The sequence below is a fragment of the Solanum pennellii genome, chromosome 10, assembly GCF_001406875.1.
Source record: "Solanum pennellii chromosome 10, SPENNV200".
In the NCBI taxonomy this organism is placed as follows: Eukaryota; Viridiplantae; Streptophyta; class Magnoliopsida; order Solanales; family Solanaceae; genus Solanum; species Solanum pennellii.
In genome coordinates this window covers 82,464,964-82,483,811 of record NC_028646.1, presented here as the reverse complement: position 1 = coordinate 82,483,811, position 18,848 = coordinate 82,464,964, and the positions used below count along the sequence as shown (strand labels likewise).

Here is an 18,848-nt window from a genome sequence, read left to right as displayed (position 1 = left end):
CCATTGAGCCTCGACCTCGAGGCTACTCGATGCTTGTAAAATTTTAAGAATATGTGGTAAAATTTTAAGAATATATGGCATATAAGCACCATTCCAATTGTATAGTGAGTTGAATCACTGCAAAGCTTGTCAAGACTATATAATCATCCAAGTCTTTGCGCTTAGACTTGTGAGAAGAATTTCTTTCAAGTAATATACAAATATACAGCTCTTCATGTGTTTTGTTTGCTTACAAAACTAAAGTAGTTAAAAAACTAATGAATGACCCCTTCAGTTCACATCTGTATTAAGAAAAGTACTTTTCCAATATTTCAACTTCTTCTATGCTTCCAATGTACAATGGAACGCGTTGATGTATCTGCAATGAAAGAAACGGAAGAAAACAAATTAACTAACCTACTTTGCTTGTTGACAGAAGATGTAGCAGTCAGTAATTTGTTCTCACCTCAACTGGTTGAATATCAAGAATTCTTTGTTGGCCATCCGATCCTTTGCCACCGGCTTGTTCCACAATAAAGCTCATCGGGGCACACTCACACAAAAGCCTCAACTTCCCATTCCTGCTCTTCTTGTCTCTCGGGTAGCCATAAATGCCACCATATAGAAGAGTCCTATGAAAATCACCAACCAAACTGCCAATGTACCTGGCTGAGTAAGGCTTACCAGTAGGACCGGGGTCCTTCAAATGATCGATGTACTTCTTCAATCTGTCGTCCCATAGCTGGTAGTTTCCTTCATTGAACGCGTAGATCTTTCCAGCCTTAGGTATTTGGATGTTTTTTTGAGTCAGAATGAACTCTCCAAACATTGGATCCAAGGTGAAAGAAAAAAACACCATTTCCCAACGTGAGCACGAAGATCACTGAGCTCGAGTACATGCAGTACCCTGCTGCTAGAAGATTGTTCCCTGGTTGGCACACATTCACTATGCACCTCTGCTCCACATTGTCAAGCTGCAAGTTTGGACATGTGTATTCGATATGGTTAACTATTCAGGCGAAAAATTAGGCTCCAGAAAGTCAATCAATCTGATACAATTCATAACTAGATAGACAAAAATGATTATAGCAATTATCTAGCATATATAACAAGTATGACAATAAAAGATCCTACTTCTCCTGAATCTCGATAAGAGAGGATACATAGGTACATACCGTGGTAGAATCTTCAAGATCAAGGAGACAATCGTCATTTGGAGTGTATATACCAAAGATAGAGCCAGTAGATACAGCAGCATCAATATTTGATGATCCATCAAGAGGATCAAACACCACGATATAGTTTCCATAGTAACTCTCCTCTACAGCCACTGGTACATGCTCTTCCTTCGATGCTATGATCCCTGTCCGACCACTTGCCCTCATACAATTAGAGAATACCTGGCCAAGCCATGAACATCTATCTAGCTCAACATGCCATACTATAGTAATAAACGTTTATCTTGAATCTTCCTATGTCTTACTGCAAACAAATAAAGATCACACTAGTAGAACAGATCTTATTGATTTGGAATTAGTGAAAGTCCTAGTAGGTGTACTACAAGAATGAGCTACCTCCCAAGTTTGGTGAGATAATTGGTATCTCTTTACTCTTAACTAACTAAAGATGTCGGGTTCAAAAATTCAAGAACCTTTAAGTAGGAGCTAGGCTCAGTAAGAATCCAAACGGTTAAACTAACGAACCTCGTTAGAGACAACATCAAGCTTCTTTTGTTCCTCTCCAGTAAGTTTGGAAATGCCTGCTCTTTGAACCAGAGAAGCAATCAGCTTACAAGCCATCGAAATACTCGACAGAACAATAGTAAGTTCAGCATCAATAACTCCATCTTGTTCTTGTTTCAACAGCCAGCTAGTTAAGGTCTGCAGCATATACACACTACTACTCTGTCTCTTAGCCTCTTCTGCAGCACTACTTTTTTCCAAAACCATGCACTTCACATTAGCTCCCTTGTCTTTACATTTTCTTTTTACTGTGCTGTTTTTTGTGCATATCCTTTTGTGTTGGAAAAAGGAAAAGTGGGAGAAGCAAGTTGTTGCTACTACTTCCATTTTTGAATCATCATCACTTAGTGACTTGTGATCTACCTCAAAGTTGCAACTATAATTTTCTATCGAAAAAGTGTTGTCTAATCTTAAGTTCAATTGCTCAATTAGTTGTACAAATATTATTTCTTTTTAATGTTATATGACTGGACAAGAAGTTATGATCTTATTCATGACACCATATTTTTGTGGTTATAAGAAATTGTTATTTAAAGTAACACATGTCTAAATATATATTTTTTCTTTCTAACAAAATGTATTAGGGAGGGTCCTTCTTATCCATCTTTTTGGAACTTCCCCTTCTATTCGTGGTTATTAAGCTTTTCAAATTTACCCACCATTGAGTCACACATAGGTACTGCTCCGACGTCATTTTCTTTTTATCAGTTCTAAGAAGAATGTTACATACATTTTATTATATGATAAGTATTTAAATATAGATATATTTTTTTAGCCTTGTTAGTACCATTTAATTTTAAAGATAGTACTCTAACACATTTATGAGGAAAGAGAAAAGTGAGTTACTTTTTTTTGAAGGATAATTAGGTAAACATTTTAAAGTCTTCATTATATTTCCTAAAATCCGTGTCCCGTCAAATATTGCCACATAAAATGAGAAGGAGGAAGTATTAATTTATTGTATGTTTGATTTGAGATAATTAGATAATTTTGAAATAAATTTATTCTATTAGTTGTATTAATATATACGGAAAAGGGTAAAAGATACCTTTGAACTATCTGAAATAGCTCAAATATACTCTTGAATTATATTTCGGCTCAAATATATCCTTTCCGTCAAACTATAGGATAAAAATACTTTTCTCATTAACATAATATGTTAAACGCCAATTGAATGTTCTGTGGTATGCCACACAGGTCAATAGACTTTCACTTATACCACTTAAACTAATAAACTTATCCCTAATTTCCCCTATTTCCTTTAAAATTTAGAAATAGAAAAATAGGGGTAACTTGTGTCCGTCATTTCTCCGTTTCTAAGCATATCGTTGACCCTTGCCTTAACTCCCCTATAAGACCCCTCTGGACTATATTCTGCAACAACAGGCTTTTTCTTGGGGAAAGGAGTATATCCTTTGTTCTTCAATTCAAGCAAGAGATCCCTTTGAACTATTCTATAACATGTACGTACACTATATGTTTAAATTTTAATTTTGATTTCAGTCTTTAACCTTCTTTTTTCTTGAGGTTTTTAATTTGGGATTAATTCAGATTTTTTAAATATTAAATTAATTTATTTCTGTCGAATTTTTAGATTTTTAAATCAAATCAAACTAATAAACCTCATAATTTTTCGGGTTTCTAGATTTTTTCGGATAAAGTATTCATACAAACATATAATTAACTTGTGTTTCAAATATTTTTCTTTAGTCCAACCAAAATAAAACTATCTAAGGTGTTTCTTAAGAAAATAACACAAAATACGATATGAGTGATGACACTAAAATATTCAATAAAAAGTAATAATGAAATAGTATAAAATAAATATATTGTAAATTAATAAGTAATAATGAAAATTGATCATAATTTAAAAATATTAGATCATGCTAAAATAGGTCTAATATTATATTAATTACATGATTAAACATTAAAGAAAAATTAAAATTAGGTTATGTATTTTAAATGTCTAAAACGAATGTAAAACTAAAGAACAAATATTCAACATTATTGTTATTCTTTAGTCAGTGGCGGAGCCACCACAGCTCCCTTTGACGGAATATATTTTTATATGATTAAAATAATTTTTAGGTATATATAGTAGATGTCGAACCTCCTTCGGCTACTTTCATGTGTCTGTTTCTTTGGATTTTGAATCCCCTTAGCGTTGATTAGTTTTTTTGGTTAGTATTATTGACCGGTAAACTTAAGTATAATTTCGTGGATTCATAATATTTTCTCTACAAAGTAGATATAATTTGTGAATAAATTTGAGGAAATTTCCAAATTTTCATATAAGAATTCAAAAACGTAAAGTAATGGGCACAAATAACACATTGAATGAGATGCAATTCTCTCTTGATTAATTATATGATTTTAATTGCAAATTACACATTTAGAAGATGAAAACAAAATTGGATTATGAAGCATCAATCAAGGGTTAATTAAACTACACATTTAGAAGATGAACAAAAAATTGGATTATGAAGCATCAATCAAGGGTTAATTACATTAGCCAAAAGAGTAGGATACGGAAATATCTACTTGTTCTCTAGTTTGGTAAAAGAAAATGACATAATAGTATTGTAACAAAATCAGAATTTTTGTTAATGACTGTAAAATATAAAATAATAAACATATGAAAAATTAAAAAAATACTATATTTACTATATATCAATGGAATATAATTTTTTGCCAAAAGGTACATCTGACTCCTTAACTTTTACCTATAGGCACAACTCCAGACATATAACGTCATACTTTTAATATTCACATCATGTAGAATATCTTCCCTCTAAACCGTTACTACAAGTCCACAGAACATAAAAAGTGTAAATGCATATACATGTCGGATAAACCAAATCTTCATTAAATTTCACTAAATGGAACTTGCATATATATTCTACGATAGCTTTTGTAAATATTTCTCCAATATAAAAAATTCTTAATATGAATTGGGATAATGCACAAGTATTCCCTCAACCTGTGTCCGAAATCTCAGAGACACACTTATATTATACTAAGGTCCTACTACCTCTGAACTTATTTTATTAATAATTTTTTATCCTTTTTTTACCTACGTGACACTATCTTGTGTGTTAACGTTGGCTAACTTTTTTTTCAAGCTAGTACCACGTAGGCCGAAAAGGGGTAGAAAATTACTTATAAAATAAGTTTATGGGGTAATAGGACCTTAGTATAGTATAAGTGTGTCTCTGAGATTTCGGGCATAGATTGAGAGAATACTTGTGCATTTTTTCATATGAATTAAACATCTAATTTTTTTAATCGATTGACCTACCATAACGCCTAGAAATGCAATAATACCTACACGCAAACAAATATGGGTAATGAAGTCATACAACACGTACTACTAATTAAAACTTAAAAGGCAAGAAGCAAATTTACAATCAAACAAGAGAATGAAGAAAACAATATTTTATTAATAATAAGGAATAAAATTAAATTATAAATTATAGATATAAACGCGTGGGCTCCACTAAATTGTACCTAAGAACTCTTCGTGCATACCAATTTCATAAAATTGGTCAAAATTTAGTAAAGAATATACATTATTACAAGTTGAAAATTCTCGAAAAAATGAAATGATCAATCGTATCCACAAAAATAAACTAACTAAAATTAGATAGCGCATTTTCCTCCTAATATTTTCCTATATATATATATTCAAGTAACCCCTTCATTAATCTTCATCTCAAGAAGAAGCATTATTTTCCTTGAGTTCATCATCAAGGGAAAAGAATAGAAATGACTTATATTATGAGATCATGTTTCATTCTTTTCTTTGTTAGCATGGTTTTTCTCCAAGGCACTACTCTAGGTAGGTATTTCATAATAAAAAAGGTCTTGTGTTTTGAATCTATATATAGAATGAATGAATCTTTTTGTTCAGGGAGTTTTATCTGTGAGGATTTGGCAACAAATGTGTGTGGATTTGCGATTTCGACATCAGGCAAACGGTGTTTGTTGGAAAATTCATCAGGTAAGGATGGGAAAGTGGAGTACCAATGCAAGACATCTGAGGTGGTTGTTGCAAACATGAGGGAACACATTGAGACAGAGGAATGTGTCGATGCTTGTGGCGTCGATAGAAACACTGTTGGAATCTCTTCTGATGCTCTGCTTGATTCACAATTTACCTCAAAACTTTGTTCCCTTGATTGTTACCATCATTGTGCCAACATAATAGACCTTTACTTCAACTTAGCTGCTGGTGAAGGTACGTAACAACGTTTTATTTGAAACATTAATTGACTAGTTAGTTATTTTGATTTAAATCAATTTCGCCATTCTTCAGGTGTGTATTTGCCTGATTTATGCAACAAACAGAGGACGAACCCACATCGCGCCATAATTGAGTTATCGAGCAATGGAGGTCCAATCGAAGATGCTCCAGCTCCGTCCCCTCTTTCTTTCTTAATTTGAAAACTTATTAATACTACAACATATACACATACTGCACACACTTTTTTTTTTCCTTCCAATTATATTGTCAATGTTGTGTTTTTAATTTGGTGAAAAAGAAGGATGTGAGGGGAATTACTAATTCCCTTGAATTTGTAATCTACAGCAAAATCCGAATGAATATTATTCTATTAGGATTGCATCAATTCTCTCTTTTTATATTTTTTTCCTAGTTGTTTCATGTTTACTATCAAAAAATTTGGGACAATCGAATCCTGCAAAATGAAATTTTCCCTTGGGGGTATTTCAAAATGAGAAACTTTCACATATAGCAATTCAAAAATAACTTAATTACGCTTCATAACTACAGTTTGCTAATTATGATTCGTAACTCTATGTTATAGAGAGATGAGTGGCGACCGAGATTGGGAAAGGGTGGAAAGAGGCGAGTGGGAGAGGGCAGAGAGACGAATTGTATATGTATATTTGTCGAATTGTATATGCATATCTGTTAAATAATTGTGTGTGTGTATATATATATAGCTAATATGCATATGTATTTGTATATATGGTGAGCGAGATTGGGAGAGGGAGGAGATAGGCGAGCGAGATTGGGCAGAGAGTGGAGAGAGGCGAACTGTATATATATATATATATATATATGTGTCAGATAATTATGTATATATAACTGATATACATATGTATTTGTATATCTGGCAAGAGAGATTGGGAGAGAAAGGAGAAAGACGAGCAAAAAAGGTTAGAGAGTGTAGTGAGGCTAATTGTATTTGTATATATGTCATATAATTGTATATATATGTGTATAATTTGTATTTTTCAATGTACAAAAGAGGACAGATGACGTAATTAAAGCTAAAATTAAGTTGCGAGCCATGACAATTTAAACTATAACTATATTAGCAAATTAACTTTCGCATAATTTTTCCTTTCGAAAATAACATCCTTCAATTCTAATAAATGTAACAACATTGGGTGTTTACACCAAATCAATGAATTCCTGACATGTTGTCAGGGGATATACGATATCAGAGTTTATTGACCAATTATACATACTACTACGTTAGCACACCTAACATTTAAAGTCACAGCGTTGCACGTTTCCAGGATGCAACAAAGATATATTCCATGTTCATGTATAACTAGTAGAATCATATCAAATCATAGTGCAATAATAAGCATTGATGGAGCATTAATACTGAAGTGCAATTGTATATGATGAAAAATACTTGGTGTATCTTCATGTAAAAACTCAAAAATGTATCAGGAATGCTTAAGACGAGCGCAAAAACATAGTAGTAAAAATAAGCTAGTGTTACTTAAAAAATAGTAGTATAAAAAAAGTGTGATCACACTGTTAGAATCAAAATAACCAAGTGTCATACAAATGCTAACAAATCAAAGACTAAAGATTAGAAGGCAATTCGCTTATATAATGAATAGTACAAAATTATCAACCCCTTAAACAAGACTTTTAACTGTAAAGAATTACATTGTATATAACGTAAAGTGAAGAGAAAAATTAAATCTAAACATATAAGAGTCTAAAATCTTTCACTCCAAGAATTAAAGGATTAGTAAAATATGAAACGTTTATATTTTTCTTTTAGGTAAATTAAAACTAATTTTAAAAATAATATTCTCCCATTTCTTCAAGTAAAAGAAAATTTCAAATATGATAAAATATCAGAAAAAACAACATCATTAGGGATCCACTGGCTCGCGTGCAACAATCGACACCACCTTATATCAGAAGTACAAAAATATATAGATTTGATGGTGTCTAGTTAGTCATGATTTTTTAAAATTAATGATTGAATATGCAATCTCGAACTATGGTTTGAAATTTATTTTCAAATTCTTCAAAAAGCATAATCTGGAATTTCAACTTTTGAAATGTAAAATTTGATGCATAAATTAAAGAGACCCATCATTCTGAGTTTGCAAAAAATAAAACAAAAAAACTCATGCTCGGCATGAATTATGAAAAGATTGATTGGATTATGTGAAAGAATAATTAGTTACTACTATTGTTGATGAGGGAATCTTTATAAAACAAAATTATGTGTATGTAAAGTTTGTAATTACAAATATTTATTTTTAAAAGGAACTTAAAAAAAATGTGATTTATTATCAATGTGGTGTCTTAGAATATTTCGATATTTTATTTGTGAAGTATAATTTTTTCATTTGGTAGGATTTTATAAGAATTAGAGACTTGTAGAGTTTTCATGTTTATGAAAAAAAATAGTACTATAACTTTAAGAAAAACAAACTGCATATTTAAATAAAATTTCTTTTTCATAACCTAATATCAAATTATAATTATATATGGCATATCCAAACAAGATAAAAATACTACAACTTTGTGCAAAGGAGCCCAAATGATGGGTAGAAACTAGATCAAAGCTCTATAATTTTTCTCCAGACTCTTTGACTCCCAATATTACTCAATATATGTCAACGACGATCCCATTAAGTACTCGAATAAATTTAAAAAACATTATGAAGCATTTTTAATTAACACAACATGATCTTTCTTTAAACACGTCCAGGGCGGCTATACAAGCTTAAGAAAAAAAAGGCAGTTGTCTTTATGCCTTATTTTTCTAATCAATGATAGGTTATAACTTATAAGTATTTTCTTTAAAAAAAAATTAAGTATTATTCAACGAAATTTTGAACTTTTCAAATGAAAAGACAGAATTATTACTAGTTTGACAAATTGATTAGCAATAATAAACTTCATTTAAAAATAAAATAAAATTTAACGTTTCTATTGAAATTTGGCTTAATTAGGCCACTAATATAATTAAGCAGCCTTCGAACATGTGACCATGCACTCACAAGTAATCAAATATAGATTGCACACTTTTCATTCATCACATAAATCATTAAAGCTGAACTATATATACATATATTACATGACCCCATCATCTTTTTCTAGGTCACTAGGTTGTGAACATTTAAATATCTTGTGTCAATAGTAAAGTAGTAACATTTTGCAATATTGGCCCAACCCTTTCTTTCGGGGCAACCATTACATTCTCATGTTAGCCCAACCTTTCCTTTTGGGTCACAACAACACTAATTGGCATATCAACTCAATCAAGAGACATCAACAAGACAACAAGTAGCAGCCAAACACCATCAACATAATTATCATTATAACATAAAGTTACCATACAAGTCATACGTATGAAACAATGAAGAGACTAATTTCAAATATTTTACATTTAAGATATCGAGTCACTTAACATTAAACAATTCAAAGATCTGAAAGTGTCCAGGCACATCATTACAATATTTACGTCGTAAGTTGCATGCATAGTTACTATTCAATTTAATTTATTTTGGTAAGACATCGTAAGGTGAGTCAAACATCCACTCGTCTCCACAAGCACTTAAATGTAAAAATATTATATTTAGTCGCTTTTAAGCGCATGTAATCACATATTTTTTTCAATTTAACATCATTAATATATCATACCCATATAGGTGGATGAGAATGCACATGTATCCGTTAACTTTGAAAAAAATCATTTGTATATATTAGGACCACAAGTTTAAAAGACAATTTGAATTTAGAACCACAAGTCTTATTTTTTTTTTTAAACACCGTTCCAAGTCAAATTAGGTCATTCTTTTTTAAAGAAGTGAGTATTATCAAGGAATAAAAAAAAAGAAGAGAAATGACCATAAAATTTGGCCAGAAAATTTTAAAAATTATAATATCTTTTTTATTTTAAAATAAATTTATTTTTTTTCCATTTTTTAGTAAAAGATATTAAAGATAAATGGATAAAAATATTTAAAAAAAGTAAAATTATATAGAAAAAATCTCATTATGACTAAATTCTGGCCAAAATGATTTTTTCTTTAAAAAAATTCTTGTATTTTTCAAAAAAATTATAATTAAAGAATAAAACATGAAAGTGGTCGATGGTTGGCGATAAATTATGATTGTCATCACTCACCTCCAACTCCAATAATAGATATAGTTTTTTTTTTTTTTAAAAAGGAAAAGAAAAATAACAAGAAAAAAAGTGCATTAATTAATTTGCCTGCTTGAATTTAATCTTATTACAACAACCATTCCGTGTGTAAATGGTACAAAAATGGAAAACCACAAAACACATCATTAATTTTATTTTAAATTCTATATTTTCTGTGTTTTTTTTCAAGCACCAAAAATATTTTCTGCTGAAATGAAAGTAATATCTTGCGGTCGGTAAGGAAAATGTTTTCGAAAAATAATTTAAAAAAAAATATATATGAGAATGAATTTACTTGCTTATTTTTTAGTGTCTTGTATGTAAATAAAAATATAATATCTCGATAATATTTGTACAATGTTGCAAAATATTATAAGATGGGTTGGGAGTGGGTGACGGGGTGGAATGGAGTGGGCGTTGTATGTGTTGTTGGGTGCACCAAGAAGAGGAGACAATGAACTTGAAATATCATTTATGAAATTAATTTTTTAAACTAAAAGTTATTTTTCTCAATTTTTACGGTATATTTTTTTCGAAAAAAATATTTTGTAAAGACATTTTGATCCACCAAACATGAAAAAATAAAAAAATATTTTGACCACTGGGTCATACCTTCACACCCTTGGGTATGACTTAATAGTCGGAAATTGAGTTAAAAATCATAAGATCTTTGTTTAAATTTCATCATGGACAAAAATACATAGTGATTTCTTTTCATTTGTCCTAACTTTGATGGACCAAGCTAATTATTTGATATCTATTGTTGATGAAAGATGACAAATATCTCATGAAATAGTCAAAATATGCGAAAATTGACTTGAACATAACAAAAATAACATACTCAATGCGTTTCCATAAGTAAATTCTGAAAAAAAATAAAATATCCACAAACTTTATCTCTATTTTCAAAACTAAAAAAATAATTCTCAATATATCCTTACACGCTATTTGTTATAAAAATTAAACGAAGTACTTTTTCTTCGCTGGCTAAACTTCTTTCAATCCAAACCTAAGAATTGTCACGAGAACAATTGGTAACAAGCCAATGCTATTTATTCCTTACTCAAATAGGGAGGCAACATATTATTTTGATCTACAAATACTATCTCAAAATAAATTGAAACTTTTTAACTATGAATACATTTCTTGACTTAGATGCACTAGTTGTTTATTTTAATGTTAAAACAGTTTTTCTTTGTATATAGAATAGGGAAACAAGAAGGGAAAAAGAATTGAGGAAAATGAAATAAGTTATTTCAGAAATTGCTATTCCATTTTTAATATGAAATTTATAAAATAAGTTATTTGATAATTTTACCAAACTAGCCCATACCTATAATACTGTGGTTATGTCCATTGAATACTCACATTTCAGTAAGAATGTGAATGTATATACTCAAAAAGTCATATTTTGGTAAGACTTACTTTGTCAGTTTCAGAATATTGACTCATGTGACCAAGTTTCAGATTTCAGTATTTTTTTTTAATAAAAATAAAAATAAAAAATCTTATCATCGACTTCAGAATAAATAACTTGTTCTCGATCAAATATATATGTATCTTAAACTCCACCAACTACTGTATAATCACACATCATATCTCACTATCCTCTCTGTGACCCCCTGGGGGTAGGGCCCCTGTCTCACTGCTATTAGAACAGAACCATGACCCTTTCGCTTTTTGCGTTAATTCTTCTTTTCCCTCTCTCTTTGCACTTTTTACTAAACTCTCTCTATTCTTCTCTCTGTTTTGTTTTTTTTGATACTGAATTTAAGATGTTTGAGTTAATAAATCACCAAATTCATCACCCCACTTCGTTAAATTCTTCATATCTATAGATGCAGTAGCTTCAACTCATGCAGTGTATCATAAAAATCAAATCTTTCAAGTTTCAAGACTTAAGCTTTTTCAAAGGGATTAATGCTTTTTCTTGAATTTTCTGTTTCTGGGTCATTGAAATGGAAAGATTAGAGGTACCCCAGGTGGAGTTAGACTGCTCCGGTAACAGTCGCCGGAGCTCCGCTAGTGTCAGTTTTTCCGATGCCGACAAGGGTTCTTGTTATTCTCAGTTTTGTTCCACTGCTGATGGAGATGATTATAGCTGTCCACGTGGCAGTGAGTCTGCTGATTCAATTGGTATAGAAATTGGAAATGATGAAAGCAAGGGGTATTTAGGGGAAATTGAAAGAGATTGTAGGATTTGTCACTTGGGTTTGGTGAGCTGTGGAAATGAGTATGGGGTTGCTATTGAATTGGGATGTTCATGTAAAGATGATTTGGCTGCTGCACATAAGCATTGTGCTGAAACATGGTTCAAAATCAAGGGAAATAAGTAAGTAAAAACCAAATCTTGAATTTTTGTTGTTGTTGGTTTGGTGAATATTGAACTTATGATGCCTATATGATCAATGTGACCTTTTAAGATGATTTTTTTAAAAAAGATTCATCCCCATCTCGTATACATATAATGGAGCTCGATTAAATCTGGATTCATGTCAGGAAGTCCTCCCTAACAAAGGCGACTTTGTAGCTAGGGACTTGAGACCTTTGGTTAAGTAGGACGAAATGTTCTGCATATTAGATGTGATGATTGACATCTCAACATGATGTTTTTGGGCTTATGTTATGTCCAAGATTCTTTCACTTTATTAATCTTTGCAATGATATGGTTTGATGATTCTTGTGTTGGAAGTGTGTGCTTTTGATGTCAGTAAATGATCTGTAATGTTGGAAGGGTCAAGTGAGTGCTTTCGATAATCAGTGAATGTTCTGTAAGAATAATGTTTTTTTTTTTTTTCTGTTATGTCTTGTTCTTGTTGGGAAATAGATTCATGATATAGTTAATGGAAAAAGAGACAAAAGTTCATTATAGAAGCTAGATGGAATAAAATGAAAAGCAAAAAGAGTAAAGCAAGGACAGGTATGATTCAGATTTGTAAGTACATTGTTGATTCTTCTTACTATAGTCTTTTATAAGCTTTTGCTCTTTAGTTTCTATTTCCTTACTGAAATTTAACACATACATTTTTTTATCAAACTGGAGATTGTTCTTGAGGAAGGAAGTCTTCATTTTTATTTTTCGCGTCTGTCTTCACATGCTACTTATCCCCCAAGTCCTAAAACATACATTTTTTTTTTTATCAAACTGGAGATTGTTCTTGAGGAAGGAAGTCTTCATTTTCATTTTTCGCGTCTGTCTTCACATGCTCTACTTATTCCCCAAGTCCTAAAACATTCATGGTCATCAATGGATCCAAAGAATTACTAGCAAATGTTAAGACCACATCTCTTACTTTGGATCTTCCTCCTTCCATAAATGGAGGTATTCCTTTTCTCTAACCTAACATCTTGTGCCATAACTTCTTCATTATTACTATAATTGCTAATTCGTTACGTTTTTTATAGTACATTCTGGCCAGTGATTGCTGTTCAGTATGATTACAATTGATAGTTGAGGTGTAAGTTTGATGTATCATCTTCTTTCTTCGACATCCTAGTTTCTCAACTTCAGCTCTTATGATGATTGTTTGACAAGGGAGATAGACGTCTTCCGACAAAAATGTTAAATTGTAATGACTTTTGTGCAGCTCAATACACCTCTATATTGTGGATGGTTATGAGCTTTTTTGCACTGGTTTTTTTTTGTAATCATCTTTAGTTCTTTTTAGCCATATAATCATTTGAAGTTATTTTTCCAGGACTTGTGAAATCTGCAATTCAATTGCACGCAATGTTGTTGGGCCAACTGACATTGAATCAGCACAACAAACTACTGAAATAAATGATTTAGCTACATATGTAGTCCCTGCACAAGTATCTTCCTCTTCAGAGAGGCGAACTTGTTTGAATGGTCATCGATTCTTGAATTTCCTTTTAGCCTGTATGGTATTTGCCTTTGTCATCTCTTGGCTCTTCCACTTTAATATCCCCTCATAGTACAGTAAAGAGTTCATGTACCATGTGTAAAAGCCCTCAGATGTTAAAAAGAAATATTTACACATGCTTTTCCGACTAGCTCTGCAGAGCACCTCGAGACTTATCATAAATGGGATTGGCTATAGAAGTTGAGATGTCTTCTCCACCAAGAAAACCGGAGAAATATCCAGCACTTGAAAGATAAGTCTCCATTTTCATGGATTTTGTGTAAATGTTTTACCTAATGTGGAGGTTGATAAGTTAGAAATCAGATTACATGATACGATATTTGGAGTTGTAATTGTCAAAAAGTTTTTGTTGATAAATATATGGAACATGTCTTCTTACAAATCCACATTATTATTCACTGTGTAAGCAATACCCACATTATAATCCCCATATAACTAGTAAGTGAAACAAACGATCCCAAAATGTAGTTTCACATTGGAATGAATGATGCAAGGCAGACATGGGCTATCATGTGTCAACAATTCAAGCATTGCAACAACCAAACACTGCTAGAAGAGCAAGAAGTTTCATGTGCTGTTATTTGCAGTCTCCATGTTTTCAAGTAAAGCCTTTCAGCAAAGAGGTAATAGGCCATCCATATTGGATCTACTGACCCCATGCCACTGTTGCATGAAGGAACATTACATGCTCTTTACATTAACTGTAAGATTAAGGATCTGTCCCAGTCACTTTTGCTGGTCATTAGTCATCTGTGCTAAATTTCAAGTCAGAGAGAGCACTTCATTTTCATCCATTTTTCGGATATGACAGTACCATTCGGGTCAGCGCGCGAGTGACTAACTTACCTAACATCTACTACATTCTACCAGTACAAGTACCAGTAACTTTATCCACCAACGTGTGAAAATAAAAATTTCTCTAAGACTTGACAGATGTGAAGGATTTACTAGTGTTGTCACTCCAACTATCAATGGCTAGACTCGAAGTATGAAAAATTAAAAGCCAGAAATTTGGGAGTACAAAACAACAATATATCCAATGTAGGGGGGTTTGGAGGGGTAATGAGTATGAAACCTTACCCCTACCTTGTGGAGGTAGAGAGGTTACTTTTGATACACCCTCGGCTGAAGGAGGGATGCAACACAAGAACTTTGGGAGTACAAAATTAAAAAGATAATTTATCAGCTGAAGATGGAATCCATCATACATTCGATAATTTTAAACCAAAGGGAACATGGATACATGAACAACATTGACATTCAATTTGGTATTCTACGTTATAAACCAAAACTAGTGAACCTGGAGAACATTTGTCAAACCAACCTTGTAATGATATTGAACGGAAGTCTTTGGTTAGTTGCATTCCATATATTGTCTGTACACCATTCATCATTGCTCCAAGATGAACTGTGCTCCCATCTTCAATGATCTTTTCATAAATTTGGGTTATGCACATCTATACACAATTCGGAACGCTTCTCTATACCCATTCTGCAGGATCTCCAGAATTTGCATTCAGAAATTTGTGATTCTCTTCCTTAGCCTTGCTATCTTTGCTCAGTGGTAGAATCAACGCTGCACTAGTACGGTCAGGCAGTTCTGGAAGAAAGTACTCAGTGGTTCAGCAAAATATTTATCCTTCCCTTCTAAGCAAAAAGAAACAAGAAAGGGGCAGAAGGAGGAAGTAGTCAAGATTAAATTCATTCAATGTGAGGATTAGGATGTTAAACCTGGCAACTGTTTGTCAACAAAGAACACTACTAGATTAACAGTGTACCTGTAACAAAGTTATAGGGGGCTCAATCAAGTCAGACAACTATTATTAGCAAACAAAAATTCTAACGCAGATTTGTCAAGCTGAGAATTCCACTCACCATGCCACAACAACGTCCACTGTGTAATGTTTGCGAGATGCAACAATCAAGAAGCTCTGAGCAATAACAGCTAACCAAGCACACAGTTTTATAAATCTGCAGAATCAAATTCAGCAATCACTAACAACTTGTGGCTGTCGTAAAAACACTTAACTCAAGCCTTCTTCATTTTTAGGGTATCCATTTTAAATTACAGAAAACCAAACCACAACATGTATGCCTCAGTCCCTAGCTAGTTCAGCAAGTTATTGAAAACACAAAAACATAAAAATGGAATGAAGGAAATGAAGAAATTATAGAGTGTCCGGATTCACAGGAAACAGAACTCTTAGCTGAATATCAAACTGTTTCACCAAAACTTAATATTTAGAGTATACAACTGCATATACTACCTTCTTGCCCCGTATTTATGATATGTCCGCACAAAGATTAGAGAGAATATCATATGAGATGAAAATATCAGATCACCACAACCGTAAAGCATGCCCCAAGGAACTGCACATTTATAGACACAACATAAGTTGCATTGTAACGAGAACAACTCACTAAATACAGTGAGAGAAGGCAAAATATATCTCACAATTAATCAACAAAACTTCTAAAACACTATTTGGAGGAGGCAATGTGGCAAGCTTTGATCCCTGCAATATCAGAAGATAGACAGTTCACGTAACACACAGCACATAGGCAACAGAAAAGTGCAAACTGGCACATCAATTATCAACCGAATGAGACAAGTCTTTACCTCACGACAGTGATAATTTGGACCAGGAAGTTGTGTAGAGTAGAATGTGATGATCCGAAGGAACTGACAAGCCTGTAGTAAACAGTCATTCAACAACTTAGCAGATCATATTGGATATTATGACTTCTCTCTAAATGTTGGGTAGCCCTAAGGAGAAATAATGAAGCATTCAGGAAGAGAATAAAGTTATCTTTGCCAACATTTAAACTGAATGTAGAAATGATGAGATTCCATCGAGACTTCTCTTCTTTTTTTCTTTGATAAGTAGAAACTAATTGGGACTTTCACATATGAAACAACACAAGAACGACCCTCAAGAGAACTGGTCACTTACAGCTAAGAAAGCCAAGACCCTGCACCATATCAGAACTGTATAGATCTTTTTGATCTTGAAAATGAAAGGATGGAATGTCCACTGCGGAATAACATGAGTTATAACAAGATAATACAATATCAAAACCTAAATGTCAAATAAACTGAAAATTCCAATAGACTAAAAGCTCCAAAATCAGTTGGAAGTTATGGAAATATTCCACAGCAGGAATCAACATTAGTTGGTGACTGAAAATTACCAAAATCAACTCACCAAGACAAAAGACAGAAAGAGGGTGGTGAAAACAGTTTCACTTATATAACCTTTATCTTGCCCAAGCTCCTGGAGTTTTCGTTTAAAAGAACAAGAAAGAAAAAAGAAGAGTATGAGTGAGCATCTCCCTAGAGAGGGGAGATAAAGAGAACCAACAACCAATAAAACCAACCGGAAGAAGAAAGAAGCCGACATCCTGAAGAGTACGTCCAGGCCGATGTATGTAGTGAACCCCTCGAGCAGCAAATCCATGTATGTACTGACAATAGGTGTGACATTTTACAACTTGGTAGATCTAATAAGCACTATGATCATGAAAACAACTAAAGGGAAATGATGTATCAAATATGACAATGACAACAACAGCAAATTATGTAAAAAGAACACAAATAAATTGCATCATTCAACAAGAGTTGAAAGAAAATGCAAAATTCGATTGCTCAAACTTCCACTTCTCCTCCCTGCCCCAAGACACAATAAAAAAAACAGAAAGTACCAAATAAAGAAACTGTCGACTAGACAAATATTCAGATTTTTAAAAAAATTATTAAGTTTAAACCTGAACTTGTATATATATATATTTCTTTAAAGAAAAAAAGCCATAATTTTGCACATAAGTTTCAAAATTTAATCAAGTCACAAACTATGATCAAGGACTCTTAGCATCATCAACTAAAAGCAACTACACAAAATAGTCTCTGAGCTTCTATACTCGCAGAATATTATGGCACAAATTTTTCTGTGTCAAGTCAAAATACGTCACATGAATTGAAATAGAGTGAGTAATTCTTTTCCGTGCCACAAACCTTACACACAACAAAAACTACACTACCAAAATGCCTCTATCTCAGATACATGAATCATCGAATATTCATTCCACGCCCCAAACTCAGAAAATAAAAGGTTGAACCTGAAATATCAAACCTCCAAGAATATACTTCCATTTCTCTGAAAGAAGATTGATTTCTATTCCACTCTCCGTACAAATCCTCTTCCTTATCTAACAACACCACAAAAAATCAAGAGCAAGAAAGTAAAAAAGGAGTTGTAAACTTGCATAAAATGAATAAAAAACAAACCTTTGAAGCCTCTCGACCAATGTAAAACGACATCGTTGTGACCCGTAAATTGCGATTACACTCGTCGTTATTGTAAAATCGAATTTATCTTAAGCTTTAATTGAGCTTGTCTCACTATTTTCAAACAGATTGAAAGTGGAGTTTTCTCCATATATATATACTTGTATATGGAGAAAATCACTTTTGATTACTCTAAATAAACGCGAGTTGGACACGGACAACTTTTAAAAGAGAAAAATGCTAGTTTAAGACCTTGAGTTATTCATATATTGTGATTATTTCATCAACCACATTAATTTATTTATTTTTATATCTTATTCGTATATAAAACTTTTAAGTGTTCACAAATGGCATAACTTGTGCCACTGACTTTATGTTTAGAGACGTAATTTTAACTTGTATTTTGAACTTAATTTTTTTTCCCCTTCGGACGTTACATGTGCTAATGCACTTGTGCCTTTGAGCATATATTTTGCCTCGTGCCTTGGTATAATCTGCGGACATAATATATAAATATGTTATT

At 32.3% G+C, this 18,848-nt stretch overlaps 3 protein-coding genes and 1 pseudogene across 8 annotated transcripts; 2 read left to right on the top strand and 2 right to left on the bottom strand.

Moving 5' to 3' along the window:
* Nucleotides 1–112: 112 nt before the first annotated feature.
* Nucleotides 113–2,225, bottom strand: LOC107002347 (annotated as a pseudogene).
* Nucleotides 2,226–5,417: 3,192 nt separating this feature from the next.
* Nucleotides 5,418–6,349, top strand: LOC107001709. The gene is made up of 3 exons (XM_015199675.2): nucleotides 5,418–5,559; nucleotides 5,632–5,958; nucleotides 6,037–6,349. Exons 1-3 carry the CDS (start codon nucleotides 5,487–5,489, stop codon nucleotides 6,162–6,164), a joined length of 528 nt encoding a protein of 175 aa, XP_015055161.1. The 5' UTR covers nucleotides 5,418–5,486; the 3' UTR covers nucleotides 6,165–6,349.
* A 5,369-nt stretch (nucleotides 6,350–11,718) lies between these two features.
* On the top strand, nucleotides 11,719–14,446 carry LOC107032417. The gene is made up of 2 exons (XM_015234016.2): nucleotides 11,719–12,488; nucleotides 13,855–14,446. The coding sequence occupies exons 1-2, from the start codon at nucleotides 12,115–12,117 to the stop codon at nucleotides 14,090–14,092; spliced, it is 612 nt and encodes a 203-aa protein (XP_015089502.1). The 5' UTR covers nucleotides 11,719–12,114; the 3' UTR covers nucleotides 14,093–14,446.
* A 745-nt stretch (nucleotides 14,447–15,191) lies between these two features.
* On the bottom strand, nucleotides 15,192–18,532 carry LOC107032301 (phosphatidylinositol:ceramide inositolphosphotransferase 1-like). 6 transcript variants are annotated; one of them, XM_015233888.2, is made up of 11 exons: nucleotides 18,326–18,529; nucleotides 18,157–18,246; nucleotides 17,419–17,505; nucleotides 17,247–17,315; nucleotides 16,995–17,075; nucleotides 16,661–16,732; nucleotides 16,496–16,556; nucleotides 16,308–16,410; nucleotides 15,916–16,011; nucleotides 15,772–15,818; nucleotides 15,192–15,640 (listed from the first exon to the last, which is right to left on the bottom strand). In XM_015233888.2, the coding sequence occupies exons 1-11, from the start codon at nucleotides 18,356–18,358 to the stop codon at nucleotides 15,522–15,524; spliced, it is 858 nt and encodes a 285-aa protein (XP_015089374.1). In that variant the 5' UTR covers nucleotides 18,359–18,529; the 3' UTR covers nucleotides 15,192–15,521. The 6 variants fall into 6 exon arrangements, with proteins under 6 accessions (XP_015089374.1, XP_015089377.1, XP_027768309.1 ...); XM_015233891.2 differs by having other exon boundaries at nucleotides 17,247–17,505; nucleotides 18,053–18,246; nucleotides 18,326–18,532; XM_027912508.1 differs by lacking the exon at nucleotides 17,247–17,315 and having other exon boundaries at nucleotides 18,326–18,532.
* Between the last annotated feature and the right edge of the window lie 316 nt (nucleotides 18,533–18,848).